This window comes from Diadema setosum, chromosome 20 (genome assembly GCF_964275005.1).
Source record: "Diadema setosum chromosome 20, eeDiaSeto1, whole genome shotgun sequence".
In the NCBI taxonomy this organism is placed as follows: Eukaryota; Metazoa; Echinodermata; class Echinoidea; order Diadematoida; family Diadematidae; genus Diadema; species Diadema setosum.
The window spans coordinates 34,295,123-34,313,943 of NC_092704.1; the positions used below are offsets into that span (position 1 = coordinate 34,295,123).

At 37.7% G+C, this 18,821-nt stretch overlaps 1 protein-coding gene across 1 annotated transcript; it reads right to left on the minus strand.

The window, feature by feature from the left end:
• Positions 1 to 2,933: 2,933 nt before the first annotated feature.
• LOC140243886 (serine/threonine-protein kinase 16-like) lies at positions 2,934 to 12,267 on the minus strand. Its single transcript, XM_072323556.1, has 7 exons — positions 12,170 to 12,267; positions 9,637 to 9,856; positions 8,927 to 9,069; positions 7,439 to 7,559; positions 6,745 to 6,840; positions 5,554 to 5,678; positions 2,934 to 3,700 (listed from the first exon to the last, which is right to left on the minus strand). Exons 1-7 carry the CDS (start codon positions 12,244 to 12,246, stop codon positions 3,574 to 3,576), a joined length of 909 nt encoding a protein of 302 aa, XP_072179657.1. The 5' UTR covers positions 12,247 to 12,267; the 3' UTR covers positions 2,934 to 3,573.
• Positions 12,268 to 18,821: the final 6,554 nt, after the last annotated feature.

An 18,821-nucleotide genomic window follows, 5' to 3' on the forward strand; every position in this document is an offset into this window, starting at 1 on the left:
TTGAGTCTAAATTTGACAATGTTTGCACTTTGAACAAATTAAACATTTGAATGCAAGGAATCTGAATACAGTTGAACCTCTCGTATCCGGACAAGTCGGGACCGGGGCTCATCCGGATAAGAGATTTGGCCGGATATGGGAGACTCAATGCTTTATACATGTACATATTATACATACACATGTACTGATGTAGCCCATTGTAGTACCACATGTAGTAATGTGTATACTGTAACCTTTTCATTGTTACACTCAGTAACAGACCCCAAAATAGAGGTTCGTGTTTGCAAGAATGAAATCATTTTCTTTTATAAATTCTTGGGATGATTTACCTAAATAATTATTAAGAAATGTATCAAGTATATGTAATTCATGTGTGTTTGTGTAGGAGTTCTCAAGGAGTTGGGAATCCCCCTTTCCTCCCGTAATTATTAAAAAAAGATTAAAAAATCACGGCGAGATTGCGTCCGGATAATAGAGAGATCCGGATAAAGGGAGGCCGGATAATAGCGGTTCAAATGTACATGTAATTACTGAGATTTACATGTCATTATGCTTGACACAAATCCATACCAAACACTTGCATCACGTTGACATGTTTTAAATTGAGCTTACTGTAGTGAATGCAAGTGATATCCCAAACCTATTCAGCTATGGTCTCAAATAAAGTCAACCAATGATGTTACACTCTGATAGTAATATCATAATTTCACTGTTCCAGTGGTAATAACAAGATAAAAGCAATACAAAACATTGTTTAACCTCTTTTTTCCTCAAGAAAACATATTAAGCACCATATCCTTGTACTATCAAACCTTATTTTATTAAATTCAAAAGTAATGAATTGTAAGTAACCAGTGGTCTGGAATCAAATTCTAGAAACTTTTTTCTTTTGTAATAGTACTGAGTAGCTGGATAGCAACAATAGAATATTTTTTTCTTCTTTCACAAAATGGAAGTTTGCTGCACTCATCTTCACTGACACCAGTTTTACATTGTACAGCTGTATATGCACATTTTCTGGCAATGTTTTCATCAGTTTCATCAGGTTTAAGTTTACTGTAGTGCAAATAACTTGCAGACTACATCAAGAAAGGAAGCCAAAAGTGAAAGAAAAAATAGTTAGGATTGAATTAACAAGGGACTAAATTACAAAATAAGAAGTTTGAGCTGGATGATAATTTCACAGGCAGATGATACACAAAATGTCTGTCCTTACACCAAACAATTGTAAGTGCCAAGGAAAATGCTGCACAATTTTCTACCAATTTTGTTCAAGTATTTTACAGTAAGATAATTCTACATTCCCAAGTATTGATGTCTGAAAGTACAGTGTCATTGCAACAGTATGAATAGGACTGCAGAAAGAGTGCACAAAGATTTACTTCAGCGTTCTACCTTGTGAAGAGAACAGAAATTGCATGGGTGTGTATTAAAGAGGGCTTCTGTTTAATCCTCTAATTCAAAAGTTGCAGTGAATATTATCAAGTAGTCACCTCAAATCACAATTTATCTCCAGCATTCCAGTGCATCATGGACCAAATCTTCAGGAAAATATAATCTCTTTGGAAAATGAAGCTTCTGCAGGGATGTAAAGAGTTATAGTTCATCCATAAGAAGGCAGTTTCTGTATGATATTGCTCAGTCAACGAGCTTTATTGGGTAACTATAAAAGTAGGCCTACATGACCCTTCTTCCGGCCCCTTCATACATCTTATGTAATACAACTCAACTTTGGTAATATATGCCATTCCTGATGTTTCCCCCAGGACAAATCACTCTGAACAAAGATCCAAGTATACATAGATGTATTTTTGTGCATGAAATACACTCATTTCAAAGAAATTTATCTTCACGAGGTAGCACAATTCCCTTTTCAGTGCCATGGCAAAAGAGTCATGCCTCTATTTGTAAAGTGTGTTACACTTTGAAACATCCATTATACAGAGTTTTGGCTGGCGAAGTTGTTATAGTATCTCTACAGAGGACAATCACTGCATGTGCTTTGCATGTAAATATTAAGTGAACATCCTATCCGCAGTCATACAAAAAAGTGTATGATACATGTATATTTATTCATATTAATAGCTGCTTTTGCCTATTACACTTCTCATGTATGCATCTTGTTAACCCTAAAAAGACTGGGGGGGGGCCTAAAAGGCCCCCCCCTCAACATTTCGCGCAATTACTCTGCAACACGCAATGCTCTCGCCGCGATGCTCTATGACTTTTTTCTTTCGAGTTTCCCGCACATTTTGACACCAAATTTGTGACGCCCGGGGGTACGGTTCTGAAGTTACATAACTTTTTGTACATGCACGTGAGGCCGAAAATGGCTCAAAAATGTGATTTTGTGTACAAAGTCAATGCAAATTGAGTTTTTTCACATGGCTCATATAAATATGCTTATTTTTACTCTCAATGGCTAAAATTAATTTGTTTTAGGAGTATTATGCTTCAAAAAGTGTCTGCCACAAATTTTGTTAAAAAAAAACAACAAAAACAAAAGGTCGAAAAAACAAAGAAATACATAAGAAATTCATAAAACAATAGAATAGATAAAAAATTAATTTTGATACCGAATTTTTTTTCAAGTACATTTGCTAAGAATGCCACTAAGAATAATTAGACCAAAAATGAGCACTTTTGGAGCTTTATTTACTGATTTAGATCAAAGAGTCTGATTTCTCGCATAAATTAGCATATTTAATCAAAATAAAATAAAAGAAGACTATTTTATAAAATTTGAATATACGATCTTGTAGATTACATCGCACACTACCATTATGCAAATTTTCGCGGCGATCGCGCGATCCTAAGCCGAGATCTTAAGGGGGGGCCCTTTAGGCCCCCCCCCAGTCTTTCGAGCTACCAAAATAGCCCAGTCTTTTTAGGGTTAAGCTAATGATAACTGTGACAGTCTTATACATTAGGGCAAATATGCATCAACATCCATTCGTTAGCTGCATTAATATTCCAGCTGGAATACTTCATCCATGATCACTGTGTGTTTAGAATTGAAAGCTTTGAAAATATATGTCATTTATCCGTTGATTCTCTGCAACACACAGAATGTTTGTATTCTAATTCACGACTAGAATACCACTAGCTCCTGCTTTTGTTTTGCCTGAGAGGAAAATAAATTAGGAATGCATTACTTCACTGCAGGACAGAACAACATACACTCAAATATCCTATGCATATCAATGAATCAATAGGAGCTACATGTATTTCACAGCAGCATGTCATTAAGATATCTTCCCTTTGCAAGTACCGGTACTTCAATCTTTGACTAGCCAAATGATTTAAGCCAATATGATGTCCTTCAGCCAATACAATGTCCTTCAATCCGGTAGTGGTGGACCTTGGGGTTTATCACACACATCTATTAGACATACTTGACGCACATGGACTGAGTCCATGTCCCCACAAACCGTTCCATCACTGTACAAGCTCCATGCTTCGTATCTCTGTCGCATCTCTGCTGAAGTTGCACTGAGCGCTTCTCTCATGCACCATACGTTGCCATTGCCACGATGGTCCATTCTCGACTTGCCTCCCAGTTCAAGCACCTGCTCATATTCTGTTTTCCATATTTCTCTGTCCCTCTGTCGCTTTGGTCAACACCCAGTCGATAGATGGTCTTTCAACAGCTTCCACCACTAGCATACCAGACACCAAGTCTTGTAGCCCTTGGGTGTACCTGTGGTTAGTGGTTTCAGGCCCATTCAACCCGATGGACAGACAGACAGACAGACATAAGAAATAGACACAGAGGCAGGTCGAAAGGCAGATACATGAAAATAATGGATGAAAGAACAGCTGGACTGGCAGATAGTTAAATGACTTGTCAAATAGATGAATGCATATATACATAACTATGGAAAAATATGGTGTATATGAAACATTAGCCTGAAGGTGTTAGAAAAGGAAGTCACACCTGCAGACACAAGAGCATTACCGGTAATGCAGAGATACGAACGTGACAGATATATAACAGACTCCTGCACAAGGCACCAAGGTCAGGTAGCAGATGAAAACAGACTTATGAGATCATAGTGAATAAACTGTAAACTGTGTTGGTATCAAACCACCTTTCCACGCACACAGATCAGTACAGCAGCTGAATGACGCAGGCAGTCGAAATAGGTAAGGAATATTGGTAACCCATTCCATACAGGAACCTGGTAGCCTGTGCATCAAGTCTATGGACATTTCAAAATTCAGTATGGAATGGGTTAATTCAGCTTATGTACCAAGGTATGTTACTTTATTTCACACATGATAGCAGAATTTGGCAAGCATGTTTATTAGAGGATACACATGATGAAATCATCAGGTAAGTTTGGATAAAGGAAGGAGCAGCTTGATTATTAAAAAATTATGTCACAGAGATTCTAGGATTATTTCTACAGATGACCGTTCATTGGGGTTTACGCAAAGCATTTCATTTACAAGCCGTTTAATTTTCCCAAAGCCAACCCTGCATGTTTTCGAGATGATAGTTTCCATTATACATGTGATGAATATAAAGAATGATGAACAAGAAGAAAATGTATTAAAAGACAACCATAATATTCATTTGGATAATGCCAGAATCATTACCATTTCAGAAATTGGTGCCAGTCGTAAACACAAAGTAAACAGGGCTGTCACAGTGCTATTTAAATGCAGTATTTTCAGAATACAGTATGAAACTTCTTGAAGGAATGCACAATGAATAAACATTACCCATCATTGCCCTGGTACAGTAAAAGACTTACAAGTCAAGAACTCTGCAAAATGATGTGATTGGCTAAATACAATGTAGCAGGAAATGCAGCATTGATTTAAAAAATTAAGATAAAAAGAGTTTGCATGATTGAACTACCACTTGTACAAGTTTGAAAGACTTCAAAAATTATTTTGAAATTCGAAACTTTTCCTCATTTAAGAACCAGCGATTATGATATGTGGAATGCACTGATAGTGCTTGGATACCTAATCTCCTAAACGCTGAACTGCATCTAAACTTCTTATTCAATTTCCTGTCTTAGCTACCTTACGATCCTTTTTTTGGTAATATATTTTGGGAATTAAACAGGGATAAAGTCCTTACCATTGGAAACTTTTCAGAATTTCATGACTTCACAATCAGAAAATCGTGATTTGGTTTGTTTTTTTCTGGCTTTTGTTGTGACTGGTGAAAAGTGCAGTCAAAACAGTTAAAGCGCACAAGATGTTGTACAAAGATAACTTATCTATCAACAGACCAAACAAAAATTAATGGGTATATCACTTCGTATGCTATACGGTCACAGGAGTGCAGAAATGAGAGAGGAAATATGCTGAACAGAAATAAAGAAAATTTGTTTGGATATAGAATTGTACCTTGTTGTCCTTTGTGAACTGAAAACAAAACATTCCTATGAGGGCCATCAATTGATTAACTAAACTCGTGATGAAAACTTTTATTTGCACATTTTAGCCAAGCAAACACAGTGACAGCAAATGTCTGACATTAATTCAATGTTTTTGGTTTGTTTTTCTCAAGGTACACAGATTGTCATTTCTCACCTTGAATTTTCTGGAAACTTGAAATTTCTACCCAGCACTGCTAGGTGGAGGCTGTCTCCCCTGGCATAGATTGGTTCAAAGGGTGACTGGAGGAATGCCATGTTGTACAGCAGACAGCCTAGAGACTGGTAGAAGGAGACGGGGGTAAAAGTTTACGAAAACTTGTGAAGCAGACATGACAATAGGGAGCTTTAGATTTTCGCAATGCAGACATTTAGAGGAAAAAAACCCTGATCCGTGCATGTGCAAAATCGCTTTCTATCAAATCAGTCTGGCGTCATCTGAGTTTTCATGGTTGGTTCCAGGCCATTTTTGCATCCACACAAGTCAAGAAACAGAGAGCTATTTGATGCAATGATCATGTGGGGGAGCCATTTTACTTTGTATAGGCTGCGTCCTCACGTAATCTACAGTTAGTTTGCAACACGACACAGGGAGAGAGGAAAACTGCCTACGCAATCGTCTAAACGTCTGCGTTGCAAATTTAAAGCTCGCATTATACGAGGAAGCCAAACATCTACCAATTCTCTCTTGTGATGGCTCCAAACAAGTTAACTTGAAATAGGTGTGAGATTGCATTGTAATGGAAGGGTAATGCATTGAGAATGATAAAACAGATTTCTTTTACAATCTCATTTTCCATTCACTCGTGAAGAAGCATAGATGAAAACACTCATACCAAAAGCACTGTCTTTCTTTCTAAATTACAGGAATCATAATGAGCCAGCTATTATTTGCTCAGTATCCTGAAGGTTTCCAAATGATGACTTCTATGATACAATAATGATAATATGTTACTCAAATGAAAGTCATATAATGATAATGAACTGAGATGAATTCTAAAGAACAATACCTCAGGGGGACTAATTTTTTTTTATTTTTTTATTTTTATCTTTCTTGGATGTGGGTAGGAATCAAAAGGCCAATTCCAGGAAGGGTCTGTAAAAGGATGTGTCATCCTTGAAACTGACTGAGAAGTAGCTTAACATGTCCCAGGCCTATCACATATCAGACTGATTTTTCAACATTTTGTGACTAATATTTTGAAGGATGAATCAGAGGTATTATTTGATATCATGATATTCTGTCTCTAGCCTCCTTATTACAGGCTGGTACAGAGAGAGTATATCAGTCTAGCTGGACTTTGCCTGCGTATACATATGTAAATCCTTGTCATACATAGAGCATTACCCAAATGTCCACTTTCTCATCAACGATGCAGTGGCTGTCTACATGGAAGAGCTCTGGTGCTCTGAACAGCATGCTACACTTCTCGGCTGCGAGGTCCTGGAGAATGGATGTTTGAATGGAGACACCGAAACATCACTCATCATACTCGTAGGTTTCAGTGCAACCAAAATACTACACAACAGCATACACTGCAATTTGACAGAATACCGCATTGTTTGGTAATATTCCATAACCACAGCAGTACAATGAATACCAGAATAAATTGAATATAGATAATTATACAGTGTATGTATGTATATATATATATATATATATATATATATACACACACACATGTATACATTACTGATCTGTCAGCTACCAGATATTTGAGAAAGGCAGCTCTCACAAGAAAAGTACCGATACAACAGAGCTATTCATAGACTTTAATTGGGATCTACAGAGTGAGCTTGTTTGTGTGCAGATGCAAACCCTCAACAAAAATTTGACAGAAATACATGCACAGCTAACACTTCTTCTGTTTTTCTTCATTTCTTAATAGGAATTGCCTGAACTCATCAATTTGATAACAGGTCAAAGAAATTGAAAAATACATACATATAATGCTTTGGGATTTTCATTTGATAGCAGAAGAAAAGTTTTGCCTTGAGGCACTGATATACTGTGAAATACATTTATGAACAGCACTTTTTACCTGCAAAGCAACAGCTTCCGAGCGACCTTTGACCTCTATCCTTGCCTCCCCCATGGAGCCAAAGTCCATGATGACTGGTGTATCGTCTTCCGTAAGCATCACATTACCTGGCTTCATGTCTCTATACACACATAAGTACAGGACATGGGTTGGTAGAACATAGGGTTTATGAATGGAGTATATGACAGTGTGATGGCAATGTACATTGTCTGCTACTCAACCATGATTGTATAAATTGACATTAGTTTGACCTTTCATTTTATCATGAGTGCAAGGAAAGGCTTCTTCAACGGCTAATCTTTTTTTAATGTGCTTAGAATGAAAGCAATGGTTTCATTTCAAGCCACTTATGACTGATCAGTGCCAGAGTTTATAGGCACACTCTGACACTACTATCTCAAATGTTTTCTCTCTAGTCTCAGACTCTCAGACTTTGCAGTGATAATTTTTGTAATATATCACGATATTATGAAGAAGTGCTTGACACTGATTGAGTGCCTGTTGCAATTGCGAAGTCAGAGAGCGTGATGGTGCAAAACTGCATGTTACATTAACCCTTTCTGTGCTGGGAATTTTAGACAGTGTGCATTGCGCTATGAGGTTTTCAATGCCTATTGGCATATAAATGGTTAAGGGCCTATCATGCAAGTAAATGTACAGTATGTCCCATCAAAAAATTACAATCAGATTTTGCATTGAAAACTTCCCATACGATTAGACTGTCTAAATGCTACTTCAGGGTCTTAAAAAATAAAACATCTTAGCTACATTTTGCAGAAAGCCCCATTCAGTTTGGTTAAGTTGTTATAGAGAAATGTGGATCTTTGTGAAGCATGTCATGGGTCTGATTTATCCAAATTTGACACTCAGGGATGCTCTTGGCCGTGCATAATGTGTGAACACAATGGACAGAACTTGGAGGGAAGGGATTCCTGACATGCTCTACAAAACTCTACATTTCTCTTTGATCACTGAAGCAAATCGGATGGGGTTTTCAGTAAGATGTGGGTAACAAGTTTTAGTTTCATACCCTGAAATTGTATTTGGATTGATTCACTATTTCTAAAGTTACCATAGCAGAGGGTCCGGTCATAATCTTTTATTTTTTTTGACATACAGTAGTTGCAGCACATGGTTTATAACATCAGTGTGCGCTTCGAAACTACTGGACAAAAAATGTGCACTCAACAGCGAAGCTGTGCAATGGTACTTTGTAGTGAATGTCACCTGATGAGCAGTAAACCAATCAGATAGTAAGAATCTTGTTAGGTGTCATATTTTGGTCATTACAGTCGACTCCCATTATAACAAAGTCCTTGGGACCGGCAGTTTTCTTTCGTTACATCGAAATTTTGTTGTAACCAAAGAAACATATACAATAAAAAAAAAAAAATACATAGAGTGGATGACGTTGCGGCCCGAATTTTTACTTCGTTGTAACAGGAATTTTGTTATGACCATGTTTTTCATAATGGGAGTGCACTGTACCTGTGTGCCAATGGCTTGGGCTTGGCTGTATGCAGAGCCTTGATCCCTTCACAGATCCCTCGAAATATTCTCCATATTCTCTCCTCCGACATCTGGTCTCCTTTGCTCTTGAGTTTGTCAAGTTCATCCTGCAGGGTCCCTCTCTGCTCAAGGGCAGTGACAAGAAAGTGAAATACGTGATCAAGACATGTGTTATTAGTCTAGAACAGTATTATGGAGGAAAGATAGCAAGAATGGAGTGAAGACCATTCTAAGAAAATATAGTTGTTCAGAATTTAAAAAATACAACTAAAATTGAAGGTACTTTTTGTGATAGTGGTGTCTGATGTACCGATACATTGCGTGTTGTTGTGGCTGTATATAGCCTACAGACCATGGATACTACCACAAATGTGTGGCTGGATGTTAGAAGACACACATCTTGTGTAGCTGTAAACACTGTCTTCACAGAAATAGTTGATTTTACAGAGCACAGAATTACCATCACTCTTGCAATGTACATTACCAAGTATCACTGCTTTCCACAGAACACAGATACACAAATAGTTGATCACATGTCAGTGTAATGTAGACATTATCAGGCCACGATTAGTTTTATTTGAATACTGATGCTATAGGTTATTCTACAGCCATTGTTAATGAGATTTTGTGGAAACTTGCGACTAGTACTGAGGATTACCACCATGCAATTTTTTCCTACATGTACAAACCTTGAATAGGGGTAATACTAGCAGAACCTCGTTGGCCCCGCCCTGTCCTGGCACCGACCCCCACTCCTCCAGTGGGATGAGGTTCTTGTGTTTAAACTGGCAATGGTACTCAGCCTCCTTCTTGGCCTGCTGTTCATCCTCTGGACTGTGGCACTGGATCCGTTTCAGGGCAAACTTGTCACCCTGATCATCCTCTACCAAGTCCACCACACTGAATCCTCTGAGATGAACGAATATAGACATATAAAAGGATACTTTAGGAAGCAGCAGACCAGCACATAAATTGTCAATTAGCTTCATTACTCCCTTTTGGAAGGGACTGCTGAAGTACTGTAAAATGAGGAATGTTTGCGTGCGTTTTAATTTCGTGAATTTCGCGAGCGCCAAGATTTGCAAAATTAGAATGCACGCAAAATTTCTTGTCTACACTATATGCATTGAACGCCAGTGGCAATTCGCGAAAATTTCATGCCACGAAAAAGGCCATCGGCTCCAATTCGCGAAAATTTTGTGCCGCGAATATATCGAGGTTTACAGCAATCAGCTTCAACACTAATGGTCAGATGGCTGTAAACCTCAAACTGTCCTAAGTTGTTCACAGCTGTACTACAATAATGTACTATTATGAGACTCAACAGAATGGTAATCCAAAAGATATTGTTATTGACAAGATTCCATATCTTAGTAAAACATTGACACACCACACACCACAAATCTGCTATTTGTGCTGAAGTCAGTAACTGACATAATGTAAAAGTCAATCACTTTTTCCCACTGAGCAGTTCAAAAAACATAATTTGTGACCCGCTACAACAAAAGGATCCGAAAGTTCAGGGAGGTAAATTTTCTGAAAATGAAATGACATTATTCCCATACTCTTCTGCTTTAATTTCATATCCAACACGACTCAAAAAAGTACTCGGTTGCAGAAATATTGATGATTTTATGAGACCATGTCGAGTGGTCTAGGAAATCAGTGTTTCAAGAAAACCGCCTTCAAAGCTTTCTTTCTGACGCAATCGTGATCAAGGGGAGGTAAGACAGATTTCACCTCTTGACAATAGAAGGTCTGCTCATAACAACCTCTACGATGTTCATTCAAGCTAAACACCACAGTCTATGCAAGACCAATCAGTAACCACAATGCTATGCACTGACCAATAAGATCACTCCCTCGTTGCTAGGAGTGGAGTCTATCTACAGCGCTAAATCCAAATCTTTGCACACATTTCTGTTTCATTGAAAGTCAAATATTCATGGCCCAGAAAAACGCTAATTTGGTCTTTCCTTTAATCATTTAGCTTGGAAATTTTGGAAGATGACAGACGAGACATGAGTATGCCAAAAACAGACATTTGAATTTGATGGCTTTGACCAATTTTGATGACCTGACTTCAAACTTGATTTTTCTATGTCTTAGCTCAGCCATCTGCGACTATTGGATCCTTTTGTTGTGGCGGGTCACATTTATTTTAGGTTCTTGAATTTGTGCTGCGCAAATTGCCAACCCATTCAAAATATGCAGAGAAAATTGTGAACATATTTTTGAGGGTTTTAGAATTTGCTCTAACGGTATACGGTTAGCCAGAAGAAGTGCGAAATAAGCGAAAATTAAAAAATCATAGAAATTTCTGGCTGGGAGCTCTGGCCGGCAGCTGGAACATCACAAATACTCAAAAAGGCACAATCTTACTTGCTCTTGATAGCACTAAACCAAATACTATCGTTGTAGTTTAGAGAATGTAAGAAATACTAGGTAGAACCTACTGTCGTAGTAGGCCTACTCAACAAGTAGACCGTATTACCGCAGAACTGGAATATTATAGATTTAAAAAAAAATAGTAAGGTTTTTGTTTGTTTGTTTGTTTGTTTTTTTACCTTATTTCCTATTAAATCCCATTACGGCATTATCCATGTGCAACATTAACACTCGTACAGTCATCCTTTGACCTTGGATAAGAAGGGTTTAATCTAACTGAATTTTAGTGTTATACTAATATAATAAAGGTAGAATGCTATGATGATGAATTTAAGGTCAACTGAAAAGTTCACACAGCGACTGGGCTGTGTATAAATTTAGATCTAGTTACTGAAAAGTTAGTGTAACAAAATCTGATAAGCAATGCCAATGATAGTCTATCTAAAATGCTATTCATTATTGCATGTAGATACCCGGTAGCTCTCTCTGCTCCAGCCTCGGGGGGGGGGGGGGGGTGTTTCACAAAGCCGTTCTTAAAGTTAAGAAGGACTTTTAAGTGCGACTGGTGATCAGTATCAGTTCTTGTGCTGAATTATTGAGATTCTGATAAGTATAGCACGCAAGAACTGATCACCAGTCGCACTTAAGTCCTTCTTAACTTTAAGAACGGCTTTGTGAAACACCCCCGAAAACGAAAACGATTTTTTTGGTCACGAAAACGATTTTTTGTTGGAGTGGCATATTGATCATGTTGATGATTGCTATTTCCTGCGATTGCACATGTATGCACTAATGTTTGTGAATGTTTAAAAAAGCAGTTTGTCCATAACTTACCCTTCACCGAGCTTCTTGAGAATGTAAAACCGTCTTCCACCGACAGTAACTCGCTTTTTGGTGCACGAGCATCCCATGTCTTCGCTTCGTATTTCAGTTGTCACTTCGCTTTGAAGAGCCAGAGGATTGTAAATGCTCAGTCCCACTCGGATGAGTTTGTGTTTGTACCTGGTGCCCCTATCATTCAAGTCATTGATTTGCTCTCATTGCAACACTGCTTTCCGAAGGAAACAGACGTTCACCCACTTCAAATTGACTAAGTAAAATATTTACATGGGCGTGACATACATTTAAAACGTAAAGACCAACGTAACTGCTCGATTACGCTACGTTATTGTCCTCTGGTCTGGTCTACGTGGTACACACACTTGTCATCACAGATTTTTCGATGTCATGTTTTGCATTTTTTGTTTTTGTTTTTGTTAGTAAGCAAGCACTCTGCTGCCCCCTATTGGTCATTGAGACGACATATTAATACAATGTATACAAATAATGTACATTGTATTCCAGCTTTTCGTTACCTTCTCAGAGCTTCATATGGGTCATGTACGTCGATTCTGTTTTTCCCCATCTTCTTCCTTCACCCGCCTTCTCCGTCTTCATCCTCTTCTACTGATCTTAACCCTTTCTCTTCATCTTTGATAATTGTATAAAGTATTTTTTCCCGTCATCATCATCATCATCATCATCACCACCACCAACACAACTACCATCTTCTTTTTTTTTCCCCTCTTCTTCTTCCACTTCTTGCTTCATTCTCTTCATATCCCTTCCTCTTGCCCTTCTTATATTCTTCTTCTCCCTTATTACTCCTTGTAAAGCAGAAAAGACACGCCATAGTATAAGGAAGGGCATCTCATAAGTCGTCATTTTGAATTAGACGAAGATAAGTAATTGTTGTATTGACATACGGCATGTATCGGACAGTAAAACCCATCGATCGAAATTGTTGGAAACAAAGAGAAGAGGTCGACTTTCTCGCTACGGTCAATTCTCGCAATCAATGAACTTTGGAAATGCATTCTTTGACTTTCTAAAATAAGAAAGGGATGTGCAGCTGAAGGATTAACACGAGTCATAGACAAAGACAGTGATCATGCAAATCACTCTTGGGAGCGACAGTAAAATAGTTCGTCGAGCTAGTTCTTTTGCATGTTTACTATACTCCCAAGAGTCGCAATGTCATTAAAACCAGCTTTTATCGGCTTCAAATTTGAATTTGGTGAAAGTATGCTTTAATGCACACACTCATCCTTCAGTTTATTCTAAAGCTATGTGTAGTCGCAAACAGTTTAAATATCCTCGCAACTACTACTGGCCTCAACAGTAACCTCAAGTATCCTCAATTACTACAAACGCAATTATTTTGACTATTTTATCATTTTGATACCATGCAGAGTAGACCATCTTCACTAACCGTTTCATATTGTTCTATGCCATCTTCATCTGTACAACGTATCAGTAGCAGAACCATGTCTTTGTAATTTGTTAATTTCTCCAACGCTGTCATCAATGTCGTCCCTGCTATTTCTAACACATAGCCACCACCACCACCACCACCACCATCATCATCATCATCCTCGTCACCATCACCATCATCATCACCATCATCATCATCATCATCATCATCATCATCATTATGGTGTATATTTTTATTTCCACTAAAATTGTCTAATTGCTTAAAAACACTTTAGTCGTCGTATATTAAGAAAAAATTAAAAACCAGTTGAAACTAGTTTGATGATGATGTCTCGTGATCGCTTTCGCGTATGTTTGATTGCATTTTAGATAAAAGTAACACTGAGATGTGAAAAACTTAATTGATAAATGTATTTCACTCCTCATAATTATGTGCAACGATCTCACATCCGTTGACCTCTTGATTGAAAACAGTTAGTGGATTATTGACGTTAATGCTTGGGTAAGACTAACTAACACTTTGTGCCGAAGAACTGTATAATCCTATTACACTTATAAATCAATTGACCATTTCTTTGCCCATTGTTCCTCGATAATCTCTAGCGGACGTGTTTGTCCAGCATCATACCAGTTCATTCGAAACTGACAAAAGGAACCAAGAAAGACGTGAGAGAGTGCAACGTCAGTTCCCCAAGACATCGTCAACCGACCCATCACGACTACTGCGAGCTGCTGCTTATGTGATGACGTTACAAAAGGACGAATACATCTCTAACCTCAGACAACCAAGCAAACAAGCTTGCGTGTGATAGAGTGGACATCTCTTTAAAAGTGTTATATACATCAAGTTGAAAATTGATGAGCATCTGCAACTTATTTTGTGTGTTGTAGTCTTTCACCCTTTCAACCGGAACTCTGAAGTAGGTAAGTATACCATTGGCGTTTGCCATGATTTCCGAATGTATAGCCGCTCTGTTTGTCTTAGGACCGATTCAACACCCGATTCAACACCCGATATTATGTTCGGTAGCCAGTTTTTTTTTTCTTCTATTTATTGGGGGAGGCAGAATATGATTCAGAAATTATCGACAATCAAAGTTTGATGTAGATACTGAAGAGAATAGTAAACAGAGTTGACCGGACACTTAAACCGGCGGTATTCATGACAAATAATAAACAACATGGCCTTGTTAACATTGACCGACGAACTGCACAAAAAAGAAAGAAATCAAAAGCGCAAACCAAAACACAAGTAGAACGCCCCGAAGCAACATTTTGTTGAAGGAAAAGAAGAGAAAGAGAAAACAGAAGAAAGAAACTAAGTTATCATCATTTCACTTGGCTTGTTTACTCCCTAGACCTGGAATTTAGACTTAGTAATTCAGACTTGATTAAAAACAAACGAATTAGCATCATTCATGTGGTTTGCTTGTACATCCACACTGAATTCCTATAAAATATAGAAAAAAAAAGATCTATTTAATTAATCGACAGTCTGATTGAGCATCAATGAGAATTGTCAACATCAGCGTTGCAGGATAACTGCTTTCAATTTGTTCTTCATTAGTAGTCGGCGTGAACGTCGATTCAAATCTGATAAGTTCCTTGTGATTTTTTTTAATTTTTCAATTTTTTATGTATTTTTGAAACTTCTTTTATTTTATCAAGAATACAAAATACAAACGAAAAACTTGTCATGATAACACGGAGATGTTGGCAAAAAAAAAAAAAAAAAACCACCACAACGATTATTTATTATTTATTTATTTTTTTTTTAGGACAAAAAAAAAATGCCACAACCAAATTCAATAGATCATGCGGTAAAAATACAGTAGATTGTTGCATTTTTCTTTTGCATGGCATGTTCGACGTTGCAGGGGCTGTTACAACAAACATACTTAATGATGCTTGACAAAGTGACCGCCCTCTCCTCGTGACAAAATGACTGAAATACTTTTTATTCTCAGTGATTTCCAAAAATAAAGGGGAAGGTACATGTGCGAGGGTGGGGTGATCGAGGAATAAAGAATGACCTGATTTGATAATAATTATGCTTACAAAAGAATACAGGTATCCATACTTAAAGGGATATTTTAACATAAATATGCACTTCTAAATAGCAATCCACTTTATGAAGTTGCAATGTTTTAATAAATGAATTGATAACTGTAAGTGGATTCATGTTCTCTGTAATAACGGTGATGACAATAACATCCATTAAATCATACTGGAAACAGTTAATCATTATTATATAGTAAGAATTCGTAACACTATTATGATACCCGTGTAGTAGGATGCTTTGTCTTAATCATTATAGGGTATACAATGATTTAGTATACGCCGTACTAAAATAGAAAATTAGAAATAAACGTTACCGAATCTTTGCGAAGCTCAAGGAAAAAAAAAAGATGTTAACAAGCCCATAATATTGACACTCGAAGATGATATGTGAATTAGAATGCTGGTCTTTTAATTTGCCTGCGGTCGTAGGCGAGCATTGATAAAAGGGTCTACGGTGATATGCACAGAACTTACCTCCATATCAATAGAACTCAACTCTATATCAATAGAACACTTCAAAGTTACCGAGTACCAGGACAAGCATTCCTCCAAATTGTTTTAGGGGGGCATTAGTCACTTGAAGCGCACTCAGAAAAGGATGGGTCTCCGTACGGGAAGTATGTCAAGGATTGTGTAAATATTGACCCAGCACTATACGAGTAGAATTTTTCCTGTAACTTTCCTTCTTGACAAGACGAACTGTCACTAATATCCCTCTCCCCTTCGGGACCCCCACCCCCTCATGCTGCAGAACTCATCCACGAACATCCAATGAACATTGACTTCTCGTGCACTGAAATTTTGACCACTGAGTCGACTACATAAAAAAATACCTTAAAAACTGAGGGTTTTTGTATAGATTATATACCGTATAGATTATCGGTATTTGATTCTCAGAAGAATCTAGAATGGTCATATCATTAATATACTATATGCCTATCAGCATTGTACAGGAAATAGATAGAAACCAACGTCCATATGCAGGCAATTCTCCCCTCTCTCTCCTCTCTCTCTCTCTCACTCTCTCTCTCTCTCACTCTTACTCTCTTGTCTGATGCCCTCACTTTGTGCATTGTGATAGCACACATCCATGTGGAATACCTCTTTCATTAATTGCCTATAAACCCAAAACTGTAGGTATTATCTATTTGATTACATTCTCTCTCTCTCTCTCTTTCTCTCTTTGGATGTGCATTATTGGTTTAGTGTTTTGTGTGCGTGAGTGTGTGCAAATTATGTGTTTCAGATCAGAAAAAAGGAGAAAGCATTAAAACATCAAAATTGACATAGTGTCTCGATTTGGTATGTCACGTAGACCTAATCTTTGCTAATATCTTATTTCCCCAGAGTTCTATTCAAGTTCACAACCACTTCAAATACGGCTCTGCGCACACGTGAGAATATTATCCCTTTACGTCCTTCATCATTTCGTCTGCGTAATACTTGCGTCTCCTAGCAACGCATCAAGCACATCCTCCCTCTCCTCTCCAGGAAGTAGGAGGACAAGTTGCGCTCTTCTTCTTGACCGAGCCAGTCGCGTCGAACACCAAAGCTGCGCTTTTTACTCTCAAACGAGTGTGACAGTCTGGACGAGCCGACATCATGGTGATGAGGATGATGCGAAGGAAGTCGTGCCCGAACACGGCCCTCCCGGATATGTATGCCGGAGCCACGAGCTCGTTGTCGCTCTCGCCGTCACCGAGTCCGCGGACGTCGCCTCTGCCGATTCGCCGCGGAGGATCAGGCTCACTCCCGACATCACCACGCCCATCACCCAAGCCGTACAGGAAACTCAAAGTACCGGCAATCGTCATCACTGGTATGTCTTGCTATTCATTTCAACGTGCCTGCTAGCAGCTGTTTCTGATCCTAGCTTTGTTTGTTAACATCGGATTAGTCTGTGTTATGGCTTACATTTTCCTCCGTTAATCCTACAGTAATGTCATAAACGTTAAGTTCATTGACGTTAAGCATCCAGAAATTGCCCTAAAAATCATGCTGAAAGATTTGATAACTTAAAGCTTGATTACTGGCTTGAAAGATGAAAGTCATATCGTAGTGCAATCAAAATACACACGAGAGAAGATGACAGTGACAACAGATGCCTTCCCGAAATCTGTTTACAAATCACAATAGAAAACAAGCTTTCATTGTTTGCAACGGGGCAAGAACACACTTATAGCAATATTATGATATATATTGCACGACGACACAGTTACCCACTTGCCTCTCCGCAGATCAATTACGTCATCCAAATGTGATGACGCGATATCTGATATTTCACAGGAAATGATGGACCTTGATCATGGGACGTACGTGAATAACTAATTGATAATATTAATAACAAGTGGTTGTCATTCTTTTGACTCTCGTCTGATTGTGCTCTGTCATTTCAATCTTCACAGTTCTAGTCTCCACGTAGTTAATGCTAAACGCTTCTTCATTTATCTCTCACGTTAAAGCCATAGTACTGACCTATTGACTGGAGTTTTCCAGCATATTTTGTCATGATTCTCGACATTATTGTCCTCATCAGTCATTTGCATAGATATAACAATGTTTTTGTCTTTTATATTAATTATTAATCTTTATTTTATTATCATTATTCATTATTATTATTATTATTATTATCATTATTATTATTATCATCATTGTCATCATTATTATCACTTATCATTATCATTATATAATCGTCGTCTTCACTATCTTCATTATATTTAATCATTACCTCATTGTCATTGTTCTTTACAGTACTATCATGAGTATTGGCATTGAAATCAATGTTAGGATTATCAGCATTATCATCGCTGTTTTTATTTCACAAGTACCATTTTACCAGTAATATATGGCAAGCGTAATTATAATAGTTTTTCTTCATTTATATCGCATTATGGTTGTTGCGTGAGAATGTTATACCTATAACATTGTCATACAATCAAGTCTCACTTTCGCTCTATCGGTCTTTCTCTAGTATATCATTCATTACCGACGCTTTAAAATAATGCTAATTATGATGATGATGATGATGATGATGATGATGTTGATGATGATGATGATGATGATGATGATGATGACGATGATGATGATGATGAGGAGGAGGAGGAGGAAGCTATTGTAGAGACCAGGATGATAGTGATGATGATGATGATGATGATGATGATGATGATGATGA

Bases quoted from the DNA above. Each gene is read 5' to 3' on its own strand.
- LOC140243886 (XM_072323556.1), bottom strand. From the start codon at position 12,246: ATGGGATGCTCGTGCACCAAAAAGCGAGTTACTGTCGGTGGAAGACGG. The intron at 9,857-12,169 runs GTAAGTTATGGA...CGTTCATCTCAG, and splicing joins CTCAAGAAGCTCGGTGAAGG to AGGATTCAGTGTGGTGGACT. The intron at 5,679-6,744 runs GTAATGCTCTAT...TCCTTCTACCAG, and splicing joins ATGAGAAAGTGGACATTTGG to TCTCTAGGCTGTCTGCTGTA.